Genomic DNA, 21,812 nt, shown 5'->3' with positions numbered 1-21,812 from the left:
AAACACTTGTGGATCAACTGATTGATTGACACTTTTGCCTATCAGAAAGGAGTAGCTATTTTCCAAAGAAAACAAACACTTTTCCCCCTCTTTTCAGAAATGATTGTGGTATCCTTGTGATATTTTAAATGGAAAGAGGTGCTTTTTTTATTATTCCTTTGGAAAAATAATAACATGTACAAATAGAGCTCACAAGGTCTTGTGAAAAATGAGATGTCTTAAAATAGTGATGTGTTCCCTATTTGGATCGTTGTTTTAATCAAAATCTCCAGAGGAGGTTGCTCCTGGATTTCTCACTGTAGGTACAATGCATGCAGTAGTCTCCATGATCAGTATTTATGATGTCCCGGAATGGGATTGGTTTTCATATCTATATATCTATTGATATTTCTATATTTGTATATATATATATTTATTTGTATTTTAATATATTTATGTGTGTATATATGTGTGTGTGTGTGTTTATTTATTTATCTGCAGAGGTAAGGTTATTCTCCTTCCTTTATCTTTTGCCAAAATCCTGTTATTATTAAGGAGGAAGTTTTCCCCCTAGGCTTAAATATCCTTTAAAAAAAAAAAAGGCTAAGTAGTATACTCCAAAGAGATCAGTGACAAAAAGGAAAGGCCCGAAATACAACAAAATATTTATGAGCGCTCTTGGTGACAACTAAGAACAGAAAAGAAAGTAGATGCCTATTGACTGGGGAATGACTACACCAGTTACGGTATGTAAATGGGATGTCATATTAAGTATTGTGCCATAAGAAATGATAAACATGAGGATTACAGAGAAGAATGGGAAGTCATATAAATATCATATGAAAAGTGAAGTTAAGGAGGACCAGGAAAACAATATATGAGATAGCTTCAAGAAAGTAAATGCAAGCAGGGGCTAGGCGGCACAATAGATTGAACACAAGCCCTGAAGTCAGGAGAACCTGAGTTCAAATTTGGCCTTAGACACTTGCTAGCTTTGTGACCCCAGGCAAGTCACTTAACCCTGATTGCCTCCAAAAAAATAAATAAATAAATAAATGGAAGAAGAACAAACAAAAACAATCAAAACTAGATGCGACAAATCATAATGATCAAGATTTACCCTAAAGAAAAGTTATAAGATGACCAGTCCCTCACCTGTGCCTTTCATAGAAGTAGGGGACCATAGGTGTGATCCTGAATATAATAGCAGACTTTTTAAAATATGTTTCTTAGTTTTAATGAATTTTTTCTCCCTTTTTTCACTTCTTCATACTATAATTGAAAATACAATGAGAAACAGAGGTGATGCAAAAACACAAATATGGATAAAATTACTTTTTAAAAGAGCAATTATGTGGGCAAGCACTTAGAAATTTCTTTTTGCTCAGAAAAAAAGGCATCTAGTAGGTTAAAGAAAAATTTCTGTAAGAAGTTTCCAAATAAGAAGGTACTATAAATATCAGAGACCCCAAAAGGAGAAATATTCAGTGTCTTTAGCACTCTTTGAAACATTAACTCTGTGTGTTTTCATAGGCCAGCATATTGTTTTTCTTCTCTCCCCAAAAGATAACTGTTATGATGGATTTTACAGAATAATATGGTTTCCATTATTTTCACTCTTGACAAAGAACAGCCACCTCACTCTTGGTTTCTACCACATGTAAGCACAAGTTCTAGTCATAAAGTTTCCCCTCAAAGGAAACTAGGAAGGGGATCGTGAAATCATCTCGGACTCTGCCCTGTCTGCCCATAGAAAAATGAAACCTCACTTTTCCCTTCTGTGAAAGTTGGACCCTGTCGCTACAATGAGGTGTGTGAGAAGAGATACCAATTGTCTTCAACGCCAGCAGTGAGTCGGGATTGTATCTCAGAGGGTGGCTTCCGCCCCTTCAGCACTTAGTCTGGCTTGTCTCACCAAAAAAACAACCCAGAGTGCCTGTCTTTTATAATGTGCTGTTTTAACAGAGAAGAGTCTCGGGGGAGAGAACAGGACCCTAAAAGTCCAAGGCCTGGAATTCCTCCTTTCTCTCTTTCCATTTTAAACAGGAAACATTCACACTAAGAGACTCCAGAGGGAGGCTTGGTTGTATGTTCATTTTGAGGCAGATAATGTTTGTGCATTGCGTATGTCAGTGATTTACCCTGTGGGGCTTAAAGCGAGTGCAGGAAAACCACGTTTCACTTCACGCAGAGAAAGCTCTTCAGGGGAGTTGGGGAGGAAACACAGGTTAAGGCCTTATTTTTTTCCAAGTGTTTTGGACATCTCCAGCATGGACAAAAAGAAAAATTGGAGCCGGTAAGGGAAAGATTCAAATTCTGAGATGAAAGATGCAATGAAGACTGAAAACATTCTCAAATGAAATAACCTTCAAACAGAAAAGAGGGATGGAATAGCAATCCTGTTTGCCTAAGACCAACAGCAACAGATGACATATTTGTGTCTTGTGTGCCAAGGGAGGTAGAGTGCCCAGAGTGTCATGGAATAAAACCCACTGAAATGGCACCTTCTCCCCGAGACCTTCCCTGGTTGGTCACAACCTTTGCCCTCACATGTCACATAGCATTTAGTTTTGTGGCCCTCTGAATGAAGGAGTTCTTATCCTTGTTTATGTCATGGATCCCTTTGGCAGGATAGTGAAACTTGTGGGCCCCTACTCAGAATATTTTTTTTATTTATAATTGAAGGAAATGCAAATTTTTACGTAGAAGGTAGTAAAAATAGAGATTTTTTTTTCCCTTTCAAGTTCATGCCTCCCCCACCCAACCCCCAAATCTCTCTACTCTCATGATAAGAACTCCTACTGCAATGTAATAACTGTTTAGCGTCCTTTTTATTCTACCAGACTGAAACCTTCTTGATGGTTCATCATTTCATGGGTGTCAAGTTGCAAGTGTAGCTTTCTCATTTTGCAGGTGAGCAAAGTAAGGATACTTAGCACCAGACAACAAAATATTTGTATTACAGGATCTCAATTGTCTTAAATCCTCTGCTGGCAATCTAAGTAACACATGGCTTATATGAGTTAGTTAGAAAAGTATCTGTTAGTTATAAAGTTGAAAGACCCAAGTTCAAATCCAGCCTCATTTACTTACTACCTGTAGATAGATGATAGATAGATAGATAGAGACAGACAGACAGACAGACAGACAGACAGATAGATAGATAGATAGATAGATATAGGTACATGATAGACTGATAGAGATGGATAGATAGATAGATGTGTTGTGGCAAAACCTTGAATTTGGAGGTAGAAGTCCTGTGTTCAAGTACTGACTTCCATTTAGCAGCTGTGAGACTTTGGACAAGTCACTTTCATCTCCCTAAGCCAAGCCTGTTTCTTAATGGTTTAGTACAGATCATATGACTTCTGTTCCCTACTTCATAGAGTTCTTATGAGGATCAAATGAGATAACGTAGATAAAATGCTTTGTAAATTGTAAAGAATTGTATAAATATCAACTAGACAGCAATGGATAGAGCTCTTGACTTGGAGTAAGGAAGTCTCAACTTCACATCTAGCCTCAGACACTTACTAACCACGTGACCCTGGGCAAGACATTTAATCTCTATTTGATTCAGTTTTCCCACCTCTGAAATGGGCATGATAATAGCACCTCCCTCTCTGGATGAGACAATATTTGTAAAGTGCTTTGCAAACCTTAAAGATATTATTATTACTGCTTGTTGTATACATTTTCTTTTTTTTTTTTTTGAGGGGGGGGAGGCAAGGTAATTGGGGTTGAGTGATTTGCCCAAGGTCACACAGCTAGTAAGTATTTCAAGTGCCTGAGGCCACATTTGAACTCAGATCCTCCCAAATCAAGGGTTGGTGCTCTATTCACAGCACCACCTAGCTGCCCCTGTTGTATGCATTTTCAAATAAGCCAACACAACAATTTTACTACACAATACTGTACCTGCTTTATTTCATGTAGGAATGGCAATGTTAATTAATGGATTGACTCAGACTTAGCGTCAAGAAGGCCTAGGTTCAGGCTTCAGGTTAGAATACTCGTTAGAAGTCAGAAAGATCTGAATGTGAATCCCTCTTCAAACACTTAACTACCTGTGTAATCCTGGGCAAGTCATTTAGCCTCTTTTGGCCTTAATTTCTCCATAAGTAAAGTGAAGGGGCTAGATTCGATTATTTTTAAGGCCCCTTTTAGCATTAACCTATAATCCCTATGAAAAAGAGATGTGAGACCTTGGGCCAGTCACTTAACTTCTCAGTGTTTCAGGCAACTCTCTAAAACTTATGATTTTGAGATGAATCGCCAGTCTGCATTGGTGGAGGGAGATCCCACCCCAGAAGTTCTCTGCATGACTGAAATTACAGCCCTGAACCAAATGTTTAATGAATATAAAACAGTTTACTTTGGTTTGCTGACAACTGTCCCAAGTTAAATGGGACAGAGTAGGAGCATCAATCATCATGATGCCTGGTAGAATTAAGACACAGTGCGATAGAAGGGGGGCTTCCCCGGTGCATTTGTAGGGCTGTATTCACATGCTCACATGTTGCTTGTCACAAGCACCAGAGCTTGTCAAATCCTCATTGATTCAGGAAACTCACAGAGCTGTTTTACCCTCAGCCTCCCCAACTTCTAGGGTGTTTTCTTCCCCATCTGGCAGCTGGTTGAATTAACCACAGCTACTGTCTTCTTTTCTCCCAGCCCTTTCCTTCAGGAGCTCCAGCCTTTTCGAATCCTGAAGTTCAGAGAGCTTGTCAGACTGATGTGTTTAAGTTGCTGTTTTTGTTTTCTTAAAAAGAAAAGAGGAGGGGGAATGGCAGTGGGGAAGGAGCAGGGAGGTGTGAACATCTATGCACAGAAGGTTTATGAGATTGGCAAAGCTGCAAACTGAACTCATCTGTTCAGGAAGATGCAGAAGAAGATGCAGGCATCTGCACATTGTTTAAAGACTTTCTGCTGCTGTTACAGCAAATGGAATAGGAGAGGCTTACTGTCTTCCAGTGGGAAGATGAGTAGGGGCCATGGGAGGAAGGAGTCTGGCTGTGTTCGCTTCTCACTTGCCCTAGACCCTTTTGCTAGCCTACACATTGAAGGGTGTGGAACTGGCAGCTGGTTTGGTTCTTCCCCAGACACTTAAGTAGTTCATGTCCAGAATGAAATGTGACAATGATGTCTCAACCAAAAACTGTGATTTTAATATCATTGGTTTCCAAATTTTTTTTTGGGGGGGGGGGGGGGGGCCTCTCTTCCCCAGTACTGTACAATCCTAAGGAAACAACAGACCATAGGGAAAAGTGGAGGCTACCAGGAATGGCTTCCAGAGTTTGGTGACTCCAAGTTTAAGGCCATAGAGCCATAGTCAAATCTAGAAAAGGAAGGGAGGCAGACAGATACCATCCCCTTTCATGTGTTTTCACCATTGACAGGCTTCTGTGAAGAAGATCAGATAAAGTCTTGTACTTAGAGTCAATAAGACCTGGGTTCAGATCCTACCTTAGATACTTACTAGTTCTGTGACCTTGGGCAAGTCACTTAACCTCAGTGTCAGTTTCCTCATCTATATAATGGGAATAATAATAGCACCTGCCTCAAAAATGTTGCTATAATTTGTTGTTCAGTCCTATTGTATTCCTTGTGACCCCATGGACCATAGAACGCCAGGCCCCTCTGTCCTCTACTTTCTCTCAAAGTCTCTTTAAGTACATGTTCATTTTTCCCATGATACCATCTATCCCTTCCACTCTCTGCTATCCCCCTTGCCATTTTTCTTTTGCCTTCCATCTTTCTCAACATCAGGGTCTTTTGGGGACGGGGTCAAAGGAGAAAATAGATTAAGTGGGAGGCAGGATAAGATGGAGGGAAATATAGTTAGTCTTTCACAATATGACTACCATGGAAATGCTTTGCATTACTATACATGTATAACCTATATTGAATTGCTTGTCTTTTCAGTGGGGGTGGGTGAGGAGGAGAGAAGGGAGAGAATCAGGAACTCAAAGTTTTAAAAACAAATGTTTAAAAAAATTGGTTTTTACATGCAACCAGGAAATAAGATATACAGACACTAGGGTACAGAAACCCATCTTGCCCTCTACAAGAAAGTAAAGGGAGGAATTGGGGGGAGGAATATAAGAGAGGGCAGACCGGGGAAAGGGGCAGTCAGTGTGCTTGCCATCTTGGGGTGGGGAGTAGGGGAGAGATGGTAAGAAAATCTGTAACTCAAAATCTTTGGGAAATAAATGTTGAAAACTAAAAATAAATTTTAAAAAAAGATTTAAAGCAAAAACAAAACAAAACAAAAACAGCAGGGTCTTTTCCAGTGAGTCCCATCTTCTCATTATGTGTCCAAAGTATTTAAACTTCAGCTTCAGTGTTTGACCGTCCAATGAATAGGCTGAATTAATTTCTTTTGAGTATTGATGAATTTGACGTCCTTGCTGTCCAAGGGACTTTCAAAAGTCTTCTCCAGCACCATGATTTGAAACATCAAATATAATCATGTATGCAACTATGAAGAATTTGTAAACATTATACTTCTCATAAAGGTGAGCTATTATTATCATTGTAGTTCATCCAATCTATAGTTTCTCAACCTGGGGCCCCTGAACCCCAAGCAGTCTGTGGATAGATTTCAAGGAGTTTGGATAGGGGAAAAAATTATAACTTCATTTCAGTATAAGTAATTTCCCTGTGTTTTTTATGTTTTTTAACACATTATCTTGAGAAGAGGTACATGGGCTTTACCACACTACTGAAGAGGTCCAGGGTAAAAAAAAAAAAAAAAGGTTAAGAACATCTGATCTGATTTAACTACCTCAGTTTACAAAAGAGAAAATTGATATCTGGTAAGTTTGAGTGACTTGCCCAAAGGGGCTTAAGGAGTAGAGAACACAGTCTGAATTTGAGCTCTGACATGTAGGGCTGTGAGTCTCTAGGACATGGAAGATCTCCAGCCCATCAAAGAGTTCTCTAAGCCCCTGGGAACCCTGGCTCTTTTTCTAATATATGTCTGTGTTTTCTCTCTCTAGGCGAGGACCTACAGAACCAGCAGATTACCTAACAGGACCTCAATTGATATACAAGGAAAGGGAACTTCCTTATTACCCAGGAATGCAGTCCATTCATCCTCCTAAAGGAAGCTATCCCCGTGCCCAGGATGTCAGGGTGACAGACCTTCGTTACCCTCAGTACTACCCACCCCCTCCAGCCACACACCACAAAGGACCTTTCCGACAAGACGTCCCACCTTCACCACCTCAACACCACAAAGTGCCAGCATACCACGAAATTGGCAAAACAGCACAGCAGGCAGCCAGCCCAGAACAGTACCCATATAGAGCCCAGGACCCCCGGCAGAAGAACCCCATGACTGCTGCTGTGTAGAGGAATGCAGGTGGAAAAGAAGACTTCTGCAATTGCCTTGTTCTTTTTTCTCCTCAGTCCCCCAAAGTCTTCTTGGCTATAAAATTATCCATGAACTGGAACCATTCTTTCTGCTGCAGGTACAGATTACGTCCTTCTCGCTGAGGAAATCACTTAAGGCCAATCAGAGGGGAAAAAAGGAAGGTACAATATGTCTGATCAGGCCATGAAAACAGTGGTACCGTACATTAAAATGCTTTTAAACCAGTTAAACTCAGAGCAGAAGTGGGAGCTAAAAAGTAAATAACATCGTTAGACACACTAAGTGGAATGTCCCAGGGCTAGATGATATGCACCGCTGGACCTTTCCACACATTTGAGCACAGGGGCGCGCGCGCGAACACACACACACACACACACACACACACACACATGCAGCAGCAACTGTTAAAGATTACCACTGGTGTTAAGACAGTCTCTGCTATAGATCCTTATCCATTTGGGAGCCGAAGCAGCAGCAGGCTTTTTACAATCAGAAAGCCAGAACCTATGGCCTTGGTGTATACAAGATGGCATATGTGCACCTGGAGTGGGGTTATTATTTTAGCAACAGAAGGAAAAAAAAAGGAAAGAAAGAAACACAAATGGTTCCTCCGAAGTTTTCTGTCAGAGAAAGACAGTATTTCTTTATCTCTGGGATCTCTCAGGGTCCTGGTACCACCAGTTTGATTGAATGCTTCCCAGACTATACCTGCCAAGCCAGGAAAAGTGCTTGGTAAGCCCAAACTTACGATTGGAATGGGGGGGGAGGGGGCGGGCCTTGGTTATATTTTCCATTTTCCCTATTAAAAAATGGGTAAGGTAGAAATTCCACATCAGACCTCAGGAGGAATCCTGAAAGCCAGTGAGAGCTGCTGAGAGGCTGGTATTTCAAGGACCGATCAATCATGAGGAAAGGAGCGGGGTCTTGTCACACGCAGCCTAAAGCTATATTCCACAAGGACATGCTTATTCTCTCCTTAGATGAAGGAGCCTAAGAGCCAGCAGGAGGGCCAAAGTTGACCTGGTCCTTCCCCCTTCCTTCCCTTCTCTTCCTGGCCACAATATCAGAGAGACCCCAGATCTCAGAAGTAGTCCCAAGTTTCTAACCTGTAATTATTTAGCTGCTGTTTCTATTTTAAGACTCTCACTTCTGCAGATAATCCTCAACTGGGAAGGAAGAGAACCCTCTTATTGGGCCTCCCAGGATTCAGTGCCCTGGAGGTACCAATTCAGTGATAAGTGCCAAACAATCACCATTTGCACTACAGGGAGCTAAAAGCCAACCACAGCTGGGAAGAGCCTTCTTAGGGCTTTAAAATAAAATGGCCCAGGGCATGGTGGACAAACAGTAAGTGTTCATTAAGGCGGTACTCTGATGTCTATTTGGTTGGGGGGTTTTGTTTTGTTTTGCTTTTTGGAGGGAAGTTGGGGTTAAGTGACTTGCCCAAGGTCACAGGGCTAGTTTTTGTGTTAAGTGTCTGAGGCCAAATTTGAATTCAGGTCCTCCTGACTCTAGGGCCGGTGCTCTATTCACTGTGCCACCTAACTGCCCCTATTTGGTTTTGTTTTGAATTTGTATGTGTGTATTAAGCAACAGAGGGGAGTAGGATGTAGGAAAACACAATTTTGAAAAACTAACTTTTAAAGGCAAATATAAAGTTAACATAGGAGTTTTTGTTTTTGAAAAGAAGAAAACCAGAAGAGCGAAGATAGAGGAGAGAGGTGAAGAGGCGATAAACCTCAGGGTAATCTTTGTCTCTGTCTTCTTAGGAACAACAGACAAGGCAGCAGGGAGGAACCTAGAACAGGCAGGGTGTCATAGGACCAGAGGTTTAGAGCTGAGGAGGTCTCTGGGAGGTCCATAGCGATCCCAGAATTTTAGAGATGAAGGGAGGGCATCTAATCTGTTTGGAAAATGAAACATCTGAGACTCAGAAAGGAAAAAGTGACTGAGGTCACACAGGTCAGAGATGGGAGTCAGGATCTGAATGCGCATCTTCTGTCATCAAAGCCAAGACTCTACACTGTAAACTCAGACATGGGTTCCAATGTCTTATAACCTAGCTTGCTTGACTACAAAGTAAATGGCAGAGAAGGGATCTTAATGTTTTAAAAATAAATTAAAAAAAATCTTTCAGAGGCTTTAAGATGGATAAATCAATTGCAATTCCTTTGAACTCCATGACCATTTTCCACTTATGAATGGACAATTCAAAGATTGTAATTAGACCTAAACTAGAAAGTAAACAAAGAACTGTTTGAGGACCATTCAAAACCTAGAGGCAGAACAGTTTGTCTAGATCTGGGCCTCTTAAAAAGAAATGCTATAAGACTCTTCAGAATGCTTCCTTATTCTTTAAAAAAAAAAAAGTATAGAGGTCACCTTCAGCCATTACCCTTGTTTAAAATGGGTGGGAGGAGAGAAGTTAGAGGATTTATTAAAGTACTGTGCTACTGAACACCCAGATGAATGTTTCCTCACTCTGCCGGGTGTCTATGATATCACATCAATGTTTACTTGGTCCATGCAGATCACAGTCTACCCTCATCTTCTGGTCCATGCTCCCCCAATCATCTTCCATAGGGCATCAGCCCAACGTAATGAAGGCCTTCCCCGTGGTCTTCTTGTATTTCATAGGTATCAGGGCTTCTCTTGACCACCTTTTCCAATTTTATATCCACAATAATATCATTTATAACAGATAAAATAAAACTTGAGTTCTGTCTCTAGGAAGTGATACTGACTGCTGGCTTGGGAGAAGAAGCAGGATGTGGATCTTCTAATGGCTGCAGGACCTTAAGCAAATCACTTAACCGTGGGATCCTAGGACCATTGGTCTAGAACTAGAAAGAACTTAGTTCAGGGCTATCTAGTCCAATGAACTCATTTTACAAATGGAGAAACAAACTTAAAAAGAGACTTCAATTTCCTCATCTGTAAAGGAGGTAATCAGTTGGACTTGATGCTGTTGGAGGTCCAGCCTCCCCCCCACCCAAGTTTAGGTCCTAAACAGATTTATAGAGGAAGTGAAGTTTGGCAGGATATACAATTTCCTGCTGGAAACATACTAGGATGTTGTTTTTTCTGTCTCTCAATCTCATGAGCCCATCCTGGAACTATGGAGGAATTTGAATTCCTGCAGTACTCAATGGGAACCAGGTTAAGGAATCTAATGGGGTTTTTGCCACATTCTAATACAGTAGCACCTGATTTTATTAAAGTCCCAGGTTTTCCCACCTATGATTATTTGGTTTTTGCTTCTACTTGTAACTTCACTGGGAATCCACTTGGGTCTTAAAGGAAGGCACTGATTCAGTACTTGTTTGTAGAATGCAGGTATACCAGGTTGAGGGATGGACAGGTAGGGCATCTGCTGAAAGGGATGATGAGGGTCTCACCCTCAGGCTTAATAAATCTTGCAGATGAAAAAGACAAAGTGAAGGGAAATGTCCCTTGTAATGGGTCATTAGAAATGAGCTCTTTGCTTTTTTCCTTCTCTGCCCCCGATCTCTAGCTTAACTCTTATGGGCTAGAAGCCAGAAGTTTCAGCTTATTGGTATAGGAAGTGACCACAAAGGGGAACATCTGGATAGAGGGAAGTACCATGAGGTTAAGTAGTCTACAGTGAGTGAGAGGTGTGACCTTAATAGAAAGGCCTCATTTTCACGTTCCCTCTTGGAAACCCAGCACGCACTCCACCTACTGCTCACAGACTGGGTCTGGACTTCTCTGGAGAAGGCTTTTCATACTGTGTACACAGTCAATAAAAATGTGGTAACCTCGGGGAAGCAGCCAGTGCCTAGAAGGTCCACTTAAAGTGAGTGAAAAATAAATTAAGATAGTTCCCTTTGCTCCTTTGAAATATAACCCACATCCCATTGGCCCAGGCTGGAAAGGAACTAATATTGTATGTTTGTGACAGTGCCTTTATCAAGCCAGGAAACAATTAGAAACAGCTCAGAACTCAAGGGAGGGCTTAATAAATCACTATGCAATACGTCCCTTCTCAGGGCACCACAGCACCATGTACAGACCTCATCTACAGTATTTAGGAAAAACACAGCATAATCAGCATGGGGTGAAAAACACACTTCCACTTTATTTATGGCCTTTGGAAAACTCACTCAGTAGTCTTCACATAGCTCAGAACTCCAATAACCCTCCTGGAATGCCATGCCTGGTGCCACTTAGGAAAGGCCCGTCAAACAAACCCCTTCCTTGCTGCTAATCTGACCCAATAGGTCACTTAGGACTTGAAATGATGTTTTTGCCTTAAGTCAGTAGACATTTTTACAGACCCCTATTTTCTTCCTGTGTTTGAAGGAATAGGTAAAAAGGGTAATATCTGGGAATAGATCATCAGAAATTATAGCGGTAGAAAAACTCTACTCTCCATTAGCAGCAGAAGAAGGAAATATCTCATCAGTGCCTTGGACCTTTGGGCTGCTGGACTTTCGCTCTTGGAATAAGGTGGGCAAGAGGGGCAAGTTCTGCCTTTCCACAGCACCAGATCTGAAGGTTGAAGATAGGTCATGGTGGTTATGTAAAAATTTCAGGAAAAAAGGAGCCGGGCTTGTTATTAGAAAATATAGAACTTCAGACAAGTCATTTGGTAGCAGATTATTTTTTCCCCTTCATTTTTATTGGGTATTTACAGATGCCCAGAGAGTTAAATGACCTGCCTAGCATCACATAGCTAGTAAATGTTTTCTGATCTGGGTTTTCCTAACTCTAAATCCAGTTTCCTATCTACTTCCTACAACTGCTGAGAGGGAACATGGTGTATTGGATACAGAGGGCTGGGTATGGAATAAGGAAGATTTGGATTCTAATTCAGTCTCTCACACATACACTTATTTTAACAAACCATTGAACCTCCAGCTACTTCAGGCCACTCTCTAAGCCTACAAAGTAGAGACCTGTCTACATAAGGTAAAAGAAGGTTTCTACACCAGGAGTTCCCCATGGTGATAGACTCACAAGTCTGGACCAGTATGTAAAGCCAGCATCTTTTCCTCTTCCCATGCAAGCTGATGTGAATTCTGAAGGATTTAGAAGAAAGGGAGAATACCCCTGATAGGTTTGGGATAACTATGGGCCTGGAAAACATCACATATTTTGAAACATTGAGACTTTAAATACTGCTCCTTTCAAAGTAGAAGTCTCTCTACTGGACAGACTTCTCTCCTGTCTTCCGAGTCCATGAATCACACTGTGGCCACATTTGGCACCATTACATCAGGAAGAGCCGTTAATAGGAATAACCAAAGATGCTATTTCACAGCACTCCTCATCCCTATCAGCCTGGGAAGAAAGGATAGCCCAGTGATGGTGGAGTAAGGAGTAGTTACTCAGAGAGATCCCTGCAGAGTGAGCTCTGTGATCAAAGAGAAACCTTGGGCAGACTAAAATTGGTCCCACATCATATATGCAGCCAGGTCTCTGAAGGAGACCATTTTTCTCACCCACATCCCTAAGTCATAATAGCATCCCTTGAGGGCTGATTTTTTAAAGGTGGACCAGAGAGCCCTGATGTTGGGGGAGTTAATGGCCCCTGATTACAATTCTAGCCTGTATCCCTGATTGCAGTGATTTGAGAAAGCATTCTCACTTGGTCTGCACTAACTGGAGTGCCGTTTACTATCAGGATGTAAAAACAAAACCTGTTGTTTATAAACTACTTTTTCTAGTACTTCCTGTGATTTTGTGATACCAAATCTGTTCAAAAGTTCTAAAGAAAAATTATGTGAAATCATATTTTGGAATATGGGGGGTGAAAGGGGTGGCATCTTTGCTAAATTTGAAAGATTGTTCCTTTTTGTACCACAGAAAGCATTTTGAATTTTTGTTCCATATGACTATATAAATTGTACTTGGTTTTATTTTGCATTAAAATAAAGCTTTTCAGAGTTCAAAGAGTATTGGGTAATAGTGTTCATTTTCATTTGCCATTACTCTGAATCATGATGCATAAACTAGGCTGGCTTGGACCTCTTCCCACTTGAATTGGGAGCCATAAAGTAGAAGGATAAGGAGTCCAGGAAGTGGCATGAGGACCCCAAAAGTGATAGTCTTTCCTCTGAAGGGGTTAAATTGTAAGGCCCATCACCAAAGCCATGCTGATACTGTCCTTGAGATGAAGGGTGTTAACTCAGAATAAGTCCAACAGATTCTGACTTAAAACAGGAAACCATCCAGAAGGATTGTAAATGGACTTGGTGATGCATTATTTAGAGAGGAGAGAAAAACATAAGCGTGGAGAAAATGCATTTCTTACAACTTACTTAGATGGAAACACTCACAGGGACAGATGATTACTGTTATTACTGGCTTTAGGGCAAATGTTTTATAATCATATACATGAGTTTTCCCCCTAATATTAATTCTACTAGGTAAAAATACAAGAGGTTGTAAGGTGTAATAGGCTCAAGGCAGTTAGTGAAAGCCCAAAGGCTAAGTGACTGAGAGGCATGCCCTGAGTAATTGGAATGTTCCACTGACATAGAGCAAACAGGCCTCCTGGCACTGTAGAACACAGGGTTTTGGGTTTTTTTTTAACACGTTGGGGGGCATCTCTGCTCATTGGTGCCCCTTTCTGGTTGCAAGCTATGGCCATTGCTAAATCCCACTGCAGAGAGGCAACATGGGTCTAAAAGACCTTTGCTCTACTCCTTTCTCTTAAAGGGGAATTTGCTACTGGACACCACAGGGTCACATACAGCTGGTGTGGTTAGAGCAGCAGTAACAGTTAAAAGGATTGTCGGTGCACAGTCAACAATAATTCTTAGAGTTTAATGCTGTTCTTCAACCCTAGCTATGGACTATTTGGCTGACTCTGTTTAGCTTCTTCGTACCTAAATTAATTTTGCTCAATCTCGGCCTTGATATTAACTTAGCTTCTGAGCCATTGCAATGAATTGCTCCCTAAATCGTGGGAGGCCTTGAATGCAAAACTGAGCAGTTAATATTTTATCCGAGAGGCTATAGGAAGCTTCCAGGAGGATACACAAAGTCACTGTTCTCATTTGGAGAGAAAAAAAAAACTCAGATAATTAACGTAAAACAACAGACTTAAACTGATTTAAAATCTTACAAAGAAAATAACTTATGCTCAATAAAGAATTTAGGTTATTTGGTTTCATGTCATTTTAAGAACAACTTAGAGTAAGTCATTTTAACTATTTTAAATACATAAATTAAAAATAAGGGACATGTGAAGAAAGTCACTATCTGCATCCAGAGAAAGAACTGAAAAATAGAACTATATGTAGAATAATTTCACATATACACATATGTGTATATGTGTGTATGTTTACCTATATATGCCTATTTGTGTCTAATAGTAGCCATCTCTAGGGTGGAGCAGTGAGAGAGGGAAGGGAAAAAAGGAAAAAAATAAATTTTCATGATAACTGTATTATATATTTAAAATGAATAGCAAATTGTACATAATAGATTTGCAGTTTCATGTGCAATCACCTTTTTTATTATACTATGTTATGGAAATGCTTCTTTTATTCCATAAATTAAAAATTAAATAAAAAAAATTTTTGAGAAAGAATTTAGGTTTATTGTAGGATCATCTAGTTGAAGCCTCATTCCTAAACTTCTGCTTCTTCCTAACTAACTTGACCTCTAGTTGTGAAGCTGGGGGCCCCTCACTATTAACCAAGATATGTTAACAAGTACATTTAGGGAGATTAGAGACTGGTTACCTTTCCTTTATCCTTAGATTTCATATCTGAGGGGTCATAAATTACTGACCCTGCTTGGACCAATCCCACACCTCAGAAGAATACATATTTAAAATAATTAGAACAAAATTCATGTATATATGTGTGTGTGTGTGTGTGTGTGTGTGTGTGTGAAATCATTGTCAATGTATTCTCACTACTCTCCCTCCCCCTATTATTGAGCAGTATAATTTTACTCCAGGAGCATGGCCTACCTTTTAAAAGGGTCTTTTTGGGGGAACCCTTCTTCCTTAGTGCCCTCCTCTCAGATTTCCTTCAATATTTTACTGCATATATATATATATACACATATATATATATACACACATATACATATGACGTACCATATATGTATGTATATCATTTAATAGTGTGTATATGTATTGTGTATATTAATATATACATAGGTGTATACAAAAATCTTGTATGTACCTAATTGTTTACATATTTAATCTCCCATTACAATGCATGTAACTTGCAGACAAGAAGTGGTTTTTGCCTTTCTTTGTAGCCTCAACATTTAGCACAGGGCTTGGTATATAGTAGGGCTTAATAAATGTTTATTGACTGAATCGCTATATTCCCAGTTCACACCCTAGTAGTATGTTGATGGCTTAGGAAAACACCTTAATTAATATAGTACGGGTCAGGGACATTGTGTCAATGGCCTTAAAAAACAAAACTGATATATACATATGTTTTTTTGTGATTGCACATGTATAACCTATATCAAATTGCTTACTGTCTCAGGGAGGGAGGAGGGAAGGGAAAGAAGGAGAGAATTTGAACTCAAATTTTGTTTTAAAAAAGCAAATACTAAAAATAATTTTTACATGTAATTGGGGAGAATGTTATTTTAAAAAAACAACAAAAACAAAAGTTAATTTTTCTGGGTCCTAAGTTCCTACCCTTCTTACTTAGGAAGGGTGGGGTAGGAGGAGAGAATTAACCAGAAGAGAGGGCACCAGGATAAGAAGCAAGCAAAGGCTTGGCTAAGATGAAAACACTGTTAGTTCAGCCAGACTAATGCATTGGAACAAGAGGCCCTATGGGAGAGAGAGCACAAGGAAATGGAATAGTCATGACTAAAAATAAATTACACTGTAATTTCTAAAAAAAAAAAAAAATTTTCGTCGCTAGAGTTGTGACCACTATTAAAAATGTGTGCAGTGTTGAAGAAAATCCAGAGCATGTATATGCAGATTTTGACATTTTATATTCAAGATACAGGCAAGCCTTGAGTAGGTTCCACTGCATATTAAATTATAATCTATGTAGACAGCAATTTTGAAAGGTATCCAGTCAAGGAAGTTGTACTTTTGGCTGAAGCCAGACAGGTAGATGAAACATTGATGACTTAATTCCCCCAACTGTGAAAGGCATAAATAGACAAGTGAGTGCCCATTGGAGTTAGAAAGAGACAGAAAACACATTAAGCACTGTGAAACGGAAGGTCCATAATTTCAATGAGTTATCTTGCTCCCCTGGCTAATTATTGCCAAGGTTTCTCAGCACAGCGCCATTTGGCATCCTTATCACCTGGGAGCCAGGTGAACTCTTGGGATGCTTTCCAGGCTTCATGATCCTCAGGCCTCCCACAACAGCCGTACTTTCACTCCCAGAGGTGTCTGGGTAAGTTTAAGGGTCACCCCTGCACCACAATGTATCATAGGTGGTGCGGTGTCACTCTTGAATTTAGAGAGAGGACTGTTCAACTCCTGGACAGATTTCTGAACATAGGAGCCCCCTTTCTAAACATGCCCTAGAAAATTCTTCAAATCCTAGACCCTTTCCTCAGTGCATTTTGGTCCCAGTTCCCTTTGGGGCATTTTCCAGGACCAGGGTCACATCAAAATGATAGCCTTTACTCTTCCACATCTCCATCCTAGGAAAGGCTCCGAGATGCCCAGAGCGTCCCTCCAGTGCCTTTATGAGACTTCCACTTCTTGATGACCCCTCCCCACTCCCAGCCCTACCCCAGGGTAGGAATGTGTAGGATGTTATTAAAGAGGGACTGACCTGGAGAGATAGCTTCTACAGGCTTCCCCACTTCAGAAGCCCATCCAGGAAGGGCAACATATCTCTGATCAGTCACATTTTTCTGGGATTTGGAATTTTGGCACTGTCTTTGAATGACCCCTTGCCATTCTGCAGACTCCCCCCTCTAAATCCCCTACCACCCCTGCCAGGTGTGAAATCAGGCCCTTTGGAAACCGTTGCTCAGGCTCGCTATCCAGGAGGCCTTTCAATTTCCGCTGGGCCTGACCTTCTACTGACCTGGGTGGTCAGACTGTGTCTGGCCTAAGGCTCTGCCTCTCCATGGTGATTTTCTAGCAGGGCTTCAAAAGAGATCAGCTGCGGTATCCCCCTTTCTTTGAAAGGCTATGGAGTGTTGAACTTAGCTGAGCTATCAGAGGCTACTCAATAATGGGAATGGCCAGCAATTGTAAAACTGTCCTGAGAGGTAGATGGGGGCAGGTATTAAGGAGGAATTCCTAAAACTCCTCATTTTGCAGATGAGGAAACTGAGGCTCCTGAAGGTTAAATGGTCTGTACAAGATCCCTCAGTTAATGAGTGAACTAGGTAGAATTTGAATCCAGGCCTTACTGAATCCAAGCCCAAATGCATTGTTCCATAGTGCTTCTTACTAATGCTGGGATTCTTAACCTGAGGTCCATGTACTCCTTTTAATTAAAAAATCATTTCAATGAGTATTTTCAGTAAAATGAGTTTTCCTTGCTTTCATATATTTTTTTAATTTTATGCATTTAAAAACATCATTCTGAGAAGAGGCCCACAGGTTCACCAGACTGTCAGTGGAGTTCAAACAAGGACTTAGCCCAAACAAGGCTATGGACTTCTATAGGAGTGGTAATATGCATGTACATAGACATGCATATGTATGCATATATTTGCATACATGTATACACTTATACACACGTGCAGATATACCATATATGCAAAATAGAAATAAATGTGCAAAGTCTATAAATGCATATATGAATATAAAATTATATAAATGCAACATATATGCAAAATATATCTTTATATACTTTATATATAAGTATATATAAATGCAAAATATATATACAACATATACATTTATACATATGCACATAAGTGTGTATATACACACATATACCCATATATGTAAAGTGGAGTAAAAGTCATTCCATTTGGCTCTGTGGGTATATATATATATGTGTGTGTGTGTGTGTGTGTGTGTAATAGGTGTGTACATATTCATATAATTATACATAGTGTATGCACATGTGTGTAGTATTCCCATCTATGAATATAGTATTTCCTTATCCATGAGCATATTATTTCCTCCACTAGAATGGAAACTCCTTTAGAGCAACGGCTGTTTAGTCCTTCTATCCCCACCTAGAATATTGCTTACATAAGGGGAGACATTCAATTGAATAGTATCTATTGACCCAAATTTGGCTTTCTCAGCTTGCTCAACCACATTCACCATCAGACATTCTATATGAGGAGGGAAATAAATATCTGTTTACCTTTGTTTTCTTGACCTTCAGATTGCATTGACAATACTCTCTAGACCTGACCTAGAATTAGGAAATGTGGCTTGGAACCAAGTCAGTTCCGGGCCTGAGTCAGGGCTCTGCTTGTGTTTGCCTCCCACTTTTTCCAGCTCTGTAATAAGGATAATAACACCTTCCTTAGCTACCTCTCAGCAATACTGTCACTTAATAAGATAATGTTTATGAGCTGTGAGTTTCTGGGAGAAAAGTGTTACATAAATACCATGTGCCAGTATTATGGATGATCCCAACAGCCACCCTCCAGGCACCCCCTTGTCCTTCCTCAACACACAGACATTCCTACCCTGTGAGGAAGAAAGATCAAGGAGAGCAAGTCATCACAAAGATGCTGGAGGGATGCCCTCAGCATCTCTGAGCCTCTCCATTAGTCTGTAAGCATCTTAAGAGCGGTCCCTGGTTTTCTGGGGGGGGTTGCCTTTCCTTGTACCCAGGGCTCAGCACAGTGCCTACCTCAAAAATAGTTATTGACTTAACTGCCAAATAGTAGAAGCAGAATTGAGGAAATAGGACAAAGAAGAAAGACCAGCATTCTGGAGTTATCTTTGGTTCTAGGAAATGCCCTAAAAGGAGATGCAGTCAGAATGTGAGAAGATGGGACACAAGTTTACAGAATTTTCCAGGGCATGCTCCCTGGTTCCCCTGTGTCCCTACATATACAAAAAAAAATGTACATAACTAGCCCCCTTGCCGGTGATAAGTACTCAACAGAAGGTATGACTTTAAGAGACATCTGCCAACTTTTCTTGCCATAAGCAGACACAGGCTGGACAATACCAAAGAAGGGAAAAGAACCTTGTTTTCTCCTGAAGCCTGGAAGGAAACTTGACTGAAAAAAGGAATCAAGCCTAATGTTTCCCATGGCCAAAAGGAATCATTAAGAATTCAATTTAATCCAACAAATGTTTATTAAATGCCTAGGCACTTGGGACACTGAGGATTAGCAAACAGTCCCCACATTCATGGAGTTTACATTCTAGAAAGGAGGGGGCATGGTGATATAACAAGCACACAGGACACGAAAAACAAAGGGAATCCGTCTGCCCACTCCTAAAATCCCTCCCTCCTCCATCCTTGTTTTCTCCCCTCTCTACATGTTCAGAAGACTTCTACACCCTTCTAGGAGTACACATTGTTTCCTCTTCAACCCAGATGAGAGTGAGCTTCCAGCATTACCAGCCCCCCACCTCCATCTGCTCCCTCTGTCTTAGTTCTTCCTTTCACACCCTATTTTAATAATATAATTGCTCCCTTTTGCCTTTTCCCACCCAATTTTGTGTTTAAGAATCACCCCATCATACACAACTCAGTCCCAACCTTTCTTTCAAACTACCTTAGTAGTGATGACAGTTAAGATGACAGAATACTTAAGAAAACATAACATTTGCATATATGTGTATATATTGTATATATACTATATATGTGCTTATGTATGTGTATATATATACATATATGTAAACAGTTTGATCTTAATGAATATCTTATAATTAGTCTTTAATGTTTTCCTTATATTTCTCCTGGATTTTTCATATCAAATTTTTCTTTGAGTTCTGGCCTTTTGGTTACAAATACCAAAATGTCTTTCAGTTCATTAAATATCCATTTTTTTCCATTCAGGATTATACTCAATTTTGCTTGATAAGGAAAGACTTTACGCAGGAGACAAATGCAATAGTCTAAGAGAAAAATGAGGACATAACCAGGGTGGTGGCTTTGTGAGTGGAAAGAAGTGGAGGGGAGGGGAGGAATGAAAGACAGAGATATGGAAAGAAAGGTTGTAAAGGAAGAATAGATAAGACTTGGGAAGAGGAGAGAGAAGGAGAAAGAAGATTCAAGTTGCTGGGTGCTAGTAAGAATTCTGGTAACTACAAAAGTAATAAACAAGTTTGGGGAAGAGAGATTTGAAGAAAGGGGTGAGGAAAAGATGCTAAGTTCCATTTCCACATGTTGAAATTGAGATACTGATGGAACACCCTGATGGAAATGTCCAGCAGGCAAAAGTGGAATTCATTAGAGATACTGGGGCTCCATGTATCAATTTAGAAATCAACAGTCTACTAAACATAGTTGAACCCGTAATAACAGATGAGATCACCAAAAGAGACAGCCTTAGGTGGTACCACAATTCAGTAATAAAGTTGTCAAAGAAGAAAATTGGAGAGTTTCCTGACCAACTGTCCAAATAACGGGTCTTTCCCATTGGTCTTAGATTTTAGAACCAAAGTTCTGGTTTGTGATTAAAGATTAACACTCTAAGAATCTTAAGGACTTCAGGAAAGTTTCATTAATTACTATTAAATTCTGATTTTGAACAACTTTATAATCCCCTAAAAGAGTATCAGTTTTTCAAAGAACCTGTAGAGGCTCTAGGCAAAAAAACTGTGGGCAGTGAAATTTGTCTTGACCCACCTCTCTAATTCCTCTGTCTTAACCTCTCTTCCCAGGACCACCCTCTCCCTGGCTCCTGCCCATCATCATTGTGTTCCTTTTCCCAAAAAAGAAAATCTGTTTCTTAGAAAGGATCTGAGAAAGTCCTTCCCAGCAAACTGTAAATAACTAACGATGTGTGTAGGGTTGCTCTTCTCGGGGAAGCATAAGTCGACAGAATGAATTCTAGGCACTGCCAGAATGACCAGAGAAGACTTTGTGAGAGTAGAAGCCCAGGAAGTCCCAGGATCTTCCTGACTCCAGGCCCTGAACTACCTATCTCCAAAGCAAACCCTTCAACTCTCTACCCATGCAAAGAAGGCAGTAAGGTTCATTTTCTTAAATCTCATCCAGGGTGAATCTTCTTGGTTTTTGTTGTTCAGTTGTGTCCAACTCTTTGTGACCCCATTTGGGATTTTCTTGGCAAAGATACTGGAGTAGTTTTATCATTTTCTTCTCCAGCTCATTTTTTACAGATGTGGAAACTGAGGCAAACAGGGTTAAGTGACTTGCCCAGGGTCACAAGCTAGTAAGTGTCTGAGGTTGAGTAAGTGAGTAAGAGTGCCTCTGGAGTCAGGAGGGCCCGGGATCAGTTCCGGCCTCAGATACTTAACACCCACACAAAAAAACTGGCTGTGTAACCTTGGGCAAGTTACTTAACCCCAATTGCTTATAAGAAAGAGAAAGAAAGAAAGAAAGAAAGAAAGAAAGAAAGAAAGAAAGAAAGA

At 40.3% G+C, this 21,812-nt stretch overlaps 1 protein-coding gene across 1 annotated transcript in view; it reads left to right on the top strand.

Annotated features, from left to right (window-relative positions):
• PARD3B (par-3 family cell polarity regulator beta) overlaps nucleotides 1-13,278 on the top strand; it is a 1,344,967-nt gene extending 1,331,689 nt beyond the window's left edge. The window contains exon 22 of the mRNA XM_069075096.1: nucleotides 6,981-13,278. Within this exon, the coding sequence (XP_068931197.1) occupies nucleotides 6,981-7,335 (355 nt within the window). The 3' untranslated portion in view covers nucleotides 7,336-13,278. The remainder of the gene's footprint in view (nucleotides 1-6,980) is intronic.
• The last annotated feature ends 8,534 nt before the right edge of the window (nucleotides 13,279-21,812 follow it).

Source organism: Petaurus breviceps, unplaced genomic scaffold, assembly GCF_028583685.1.
Source record: "Petaurus breviceps papuanus isolate PSGF00001 unplaced genomic scaffold, PetGlider_PUasm1.0 90903, whole genome shotgun sequence".
NCBI classification, from domain to species: Eukaryota; Metazoa; Chordata; class Mammalia; order Diprotodontia; family Petauridae; genus Petaurus; species Petaurus breviceps.
This window is presented reverse-complemented; position numbering and strand designations above follow the sequence as displayed.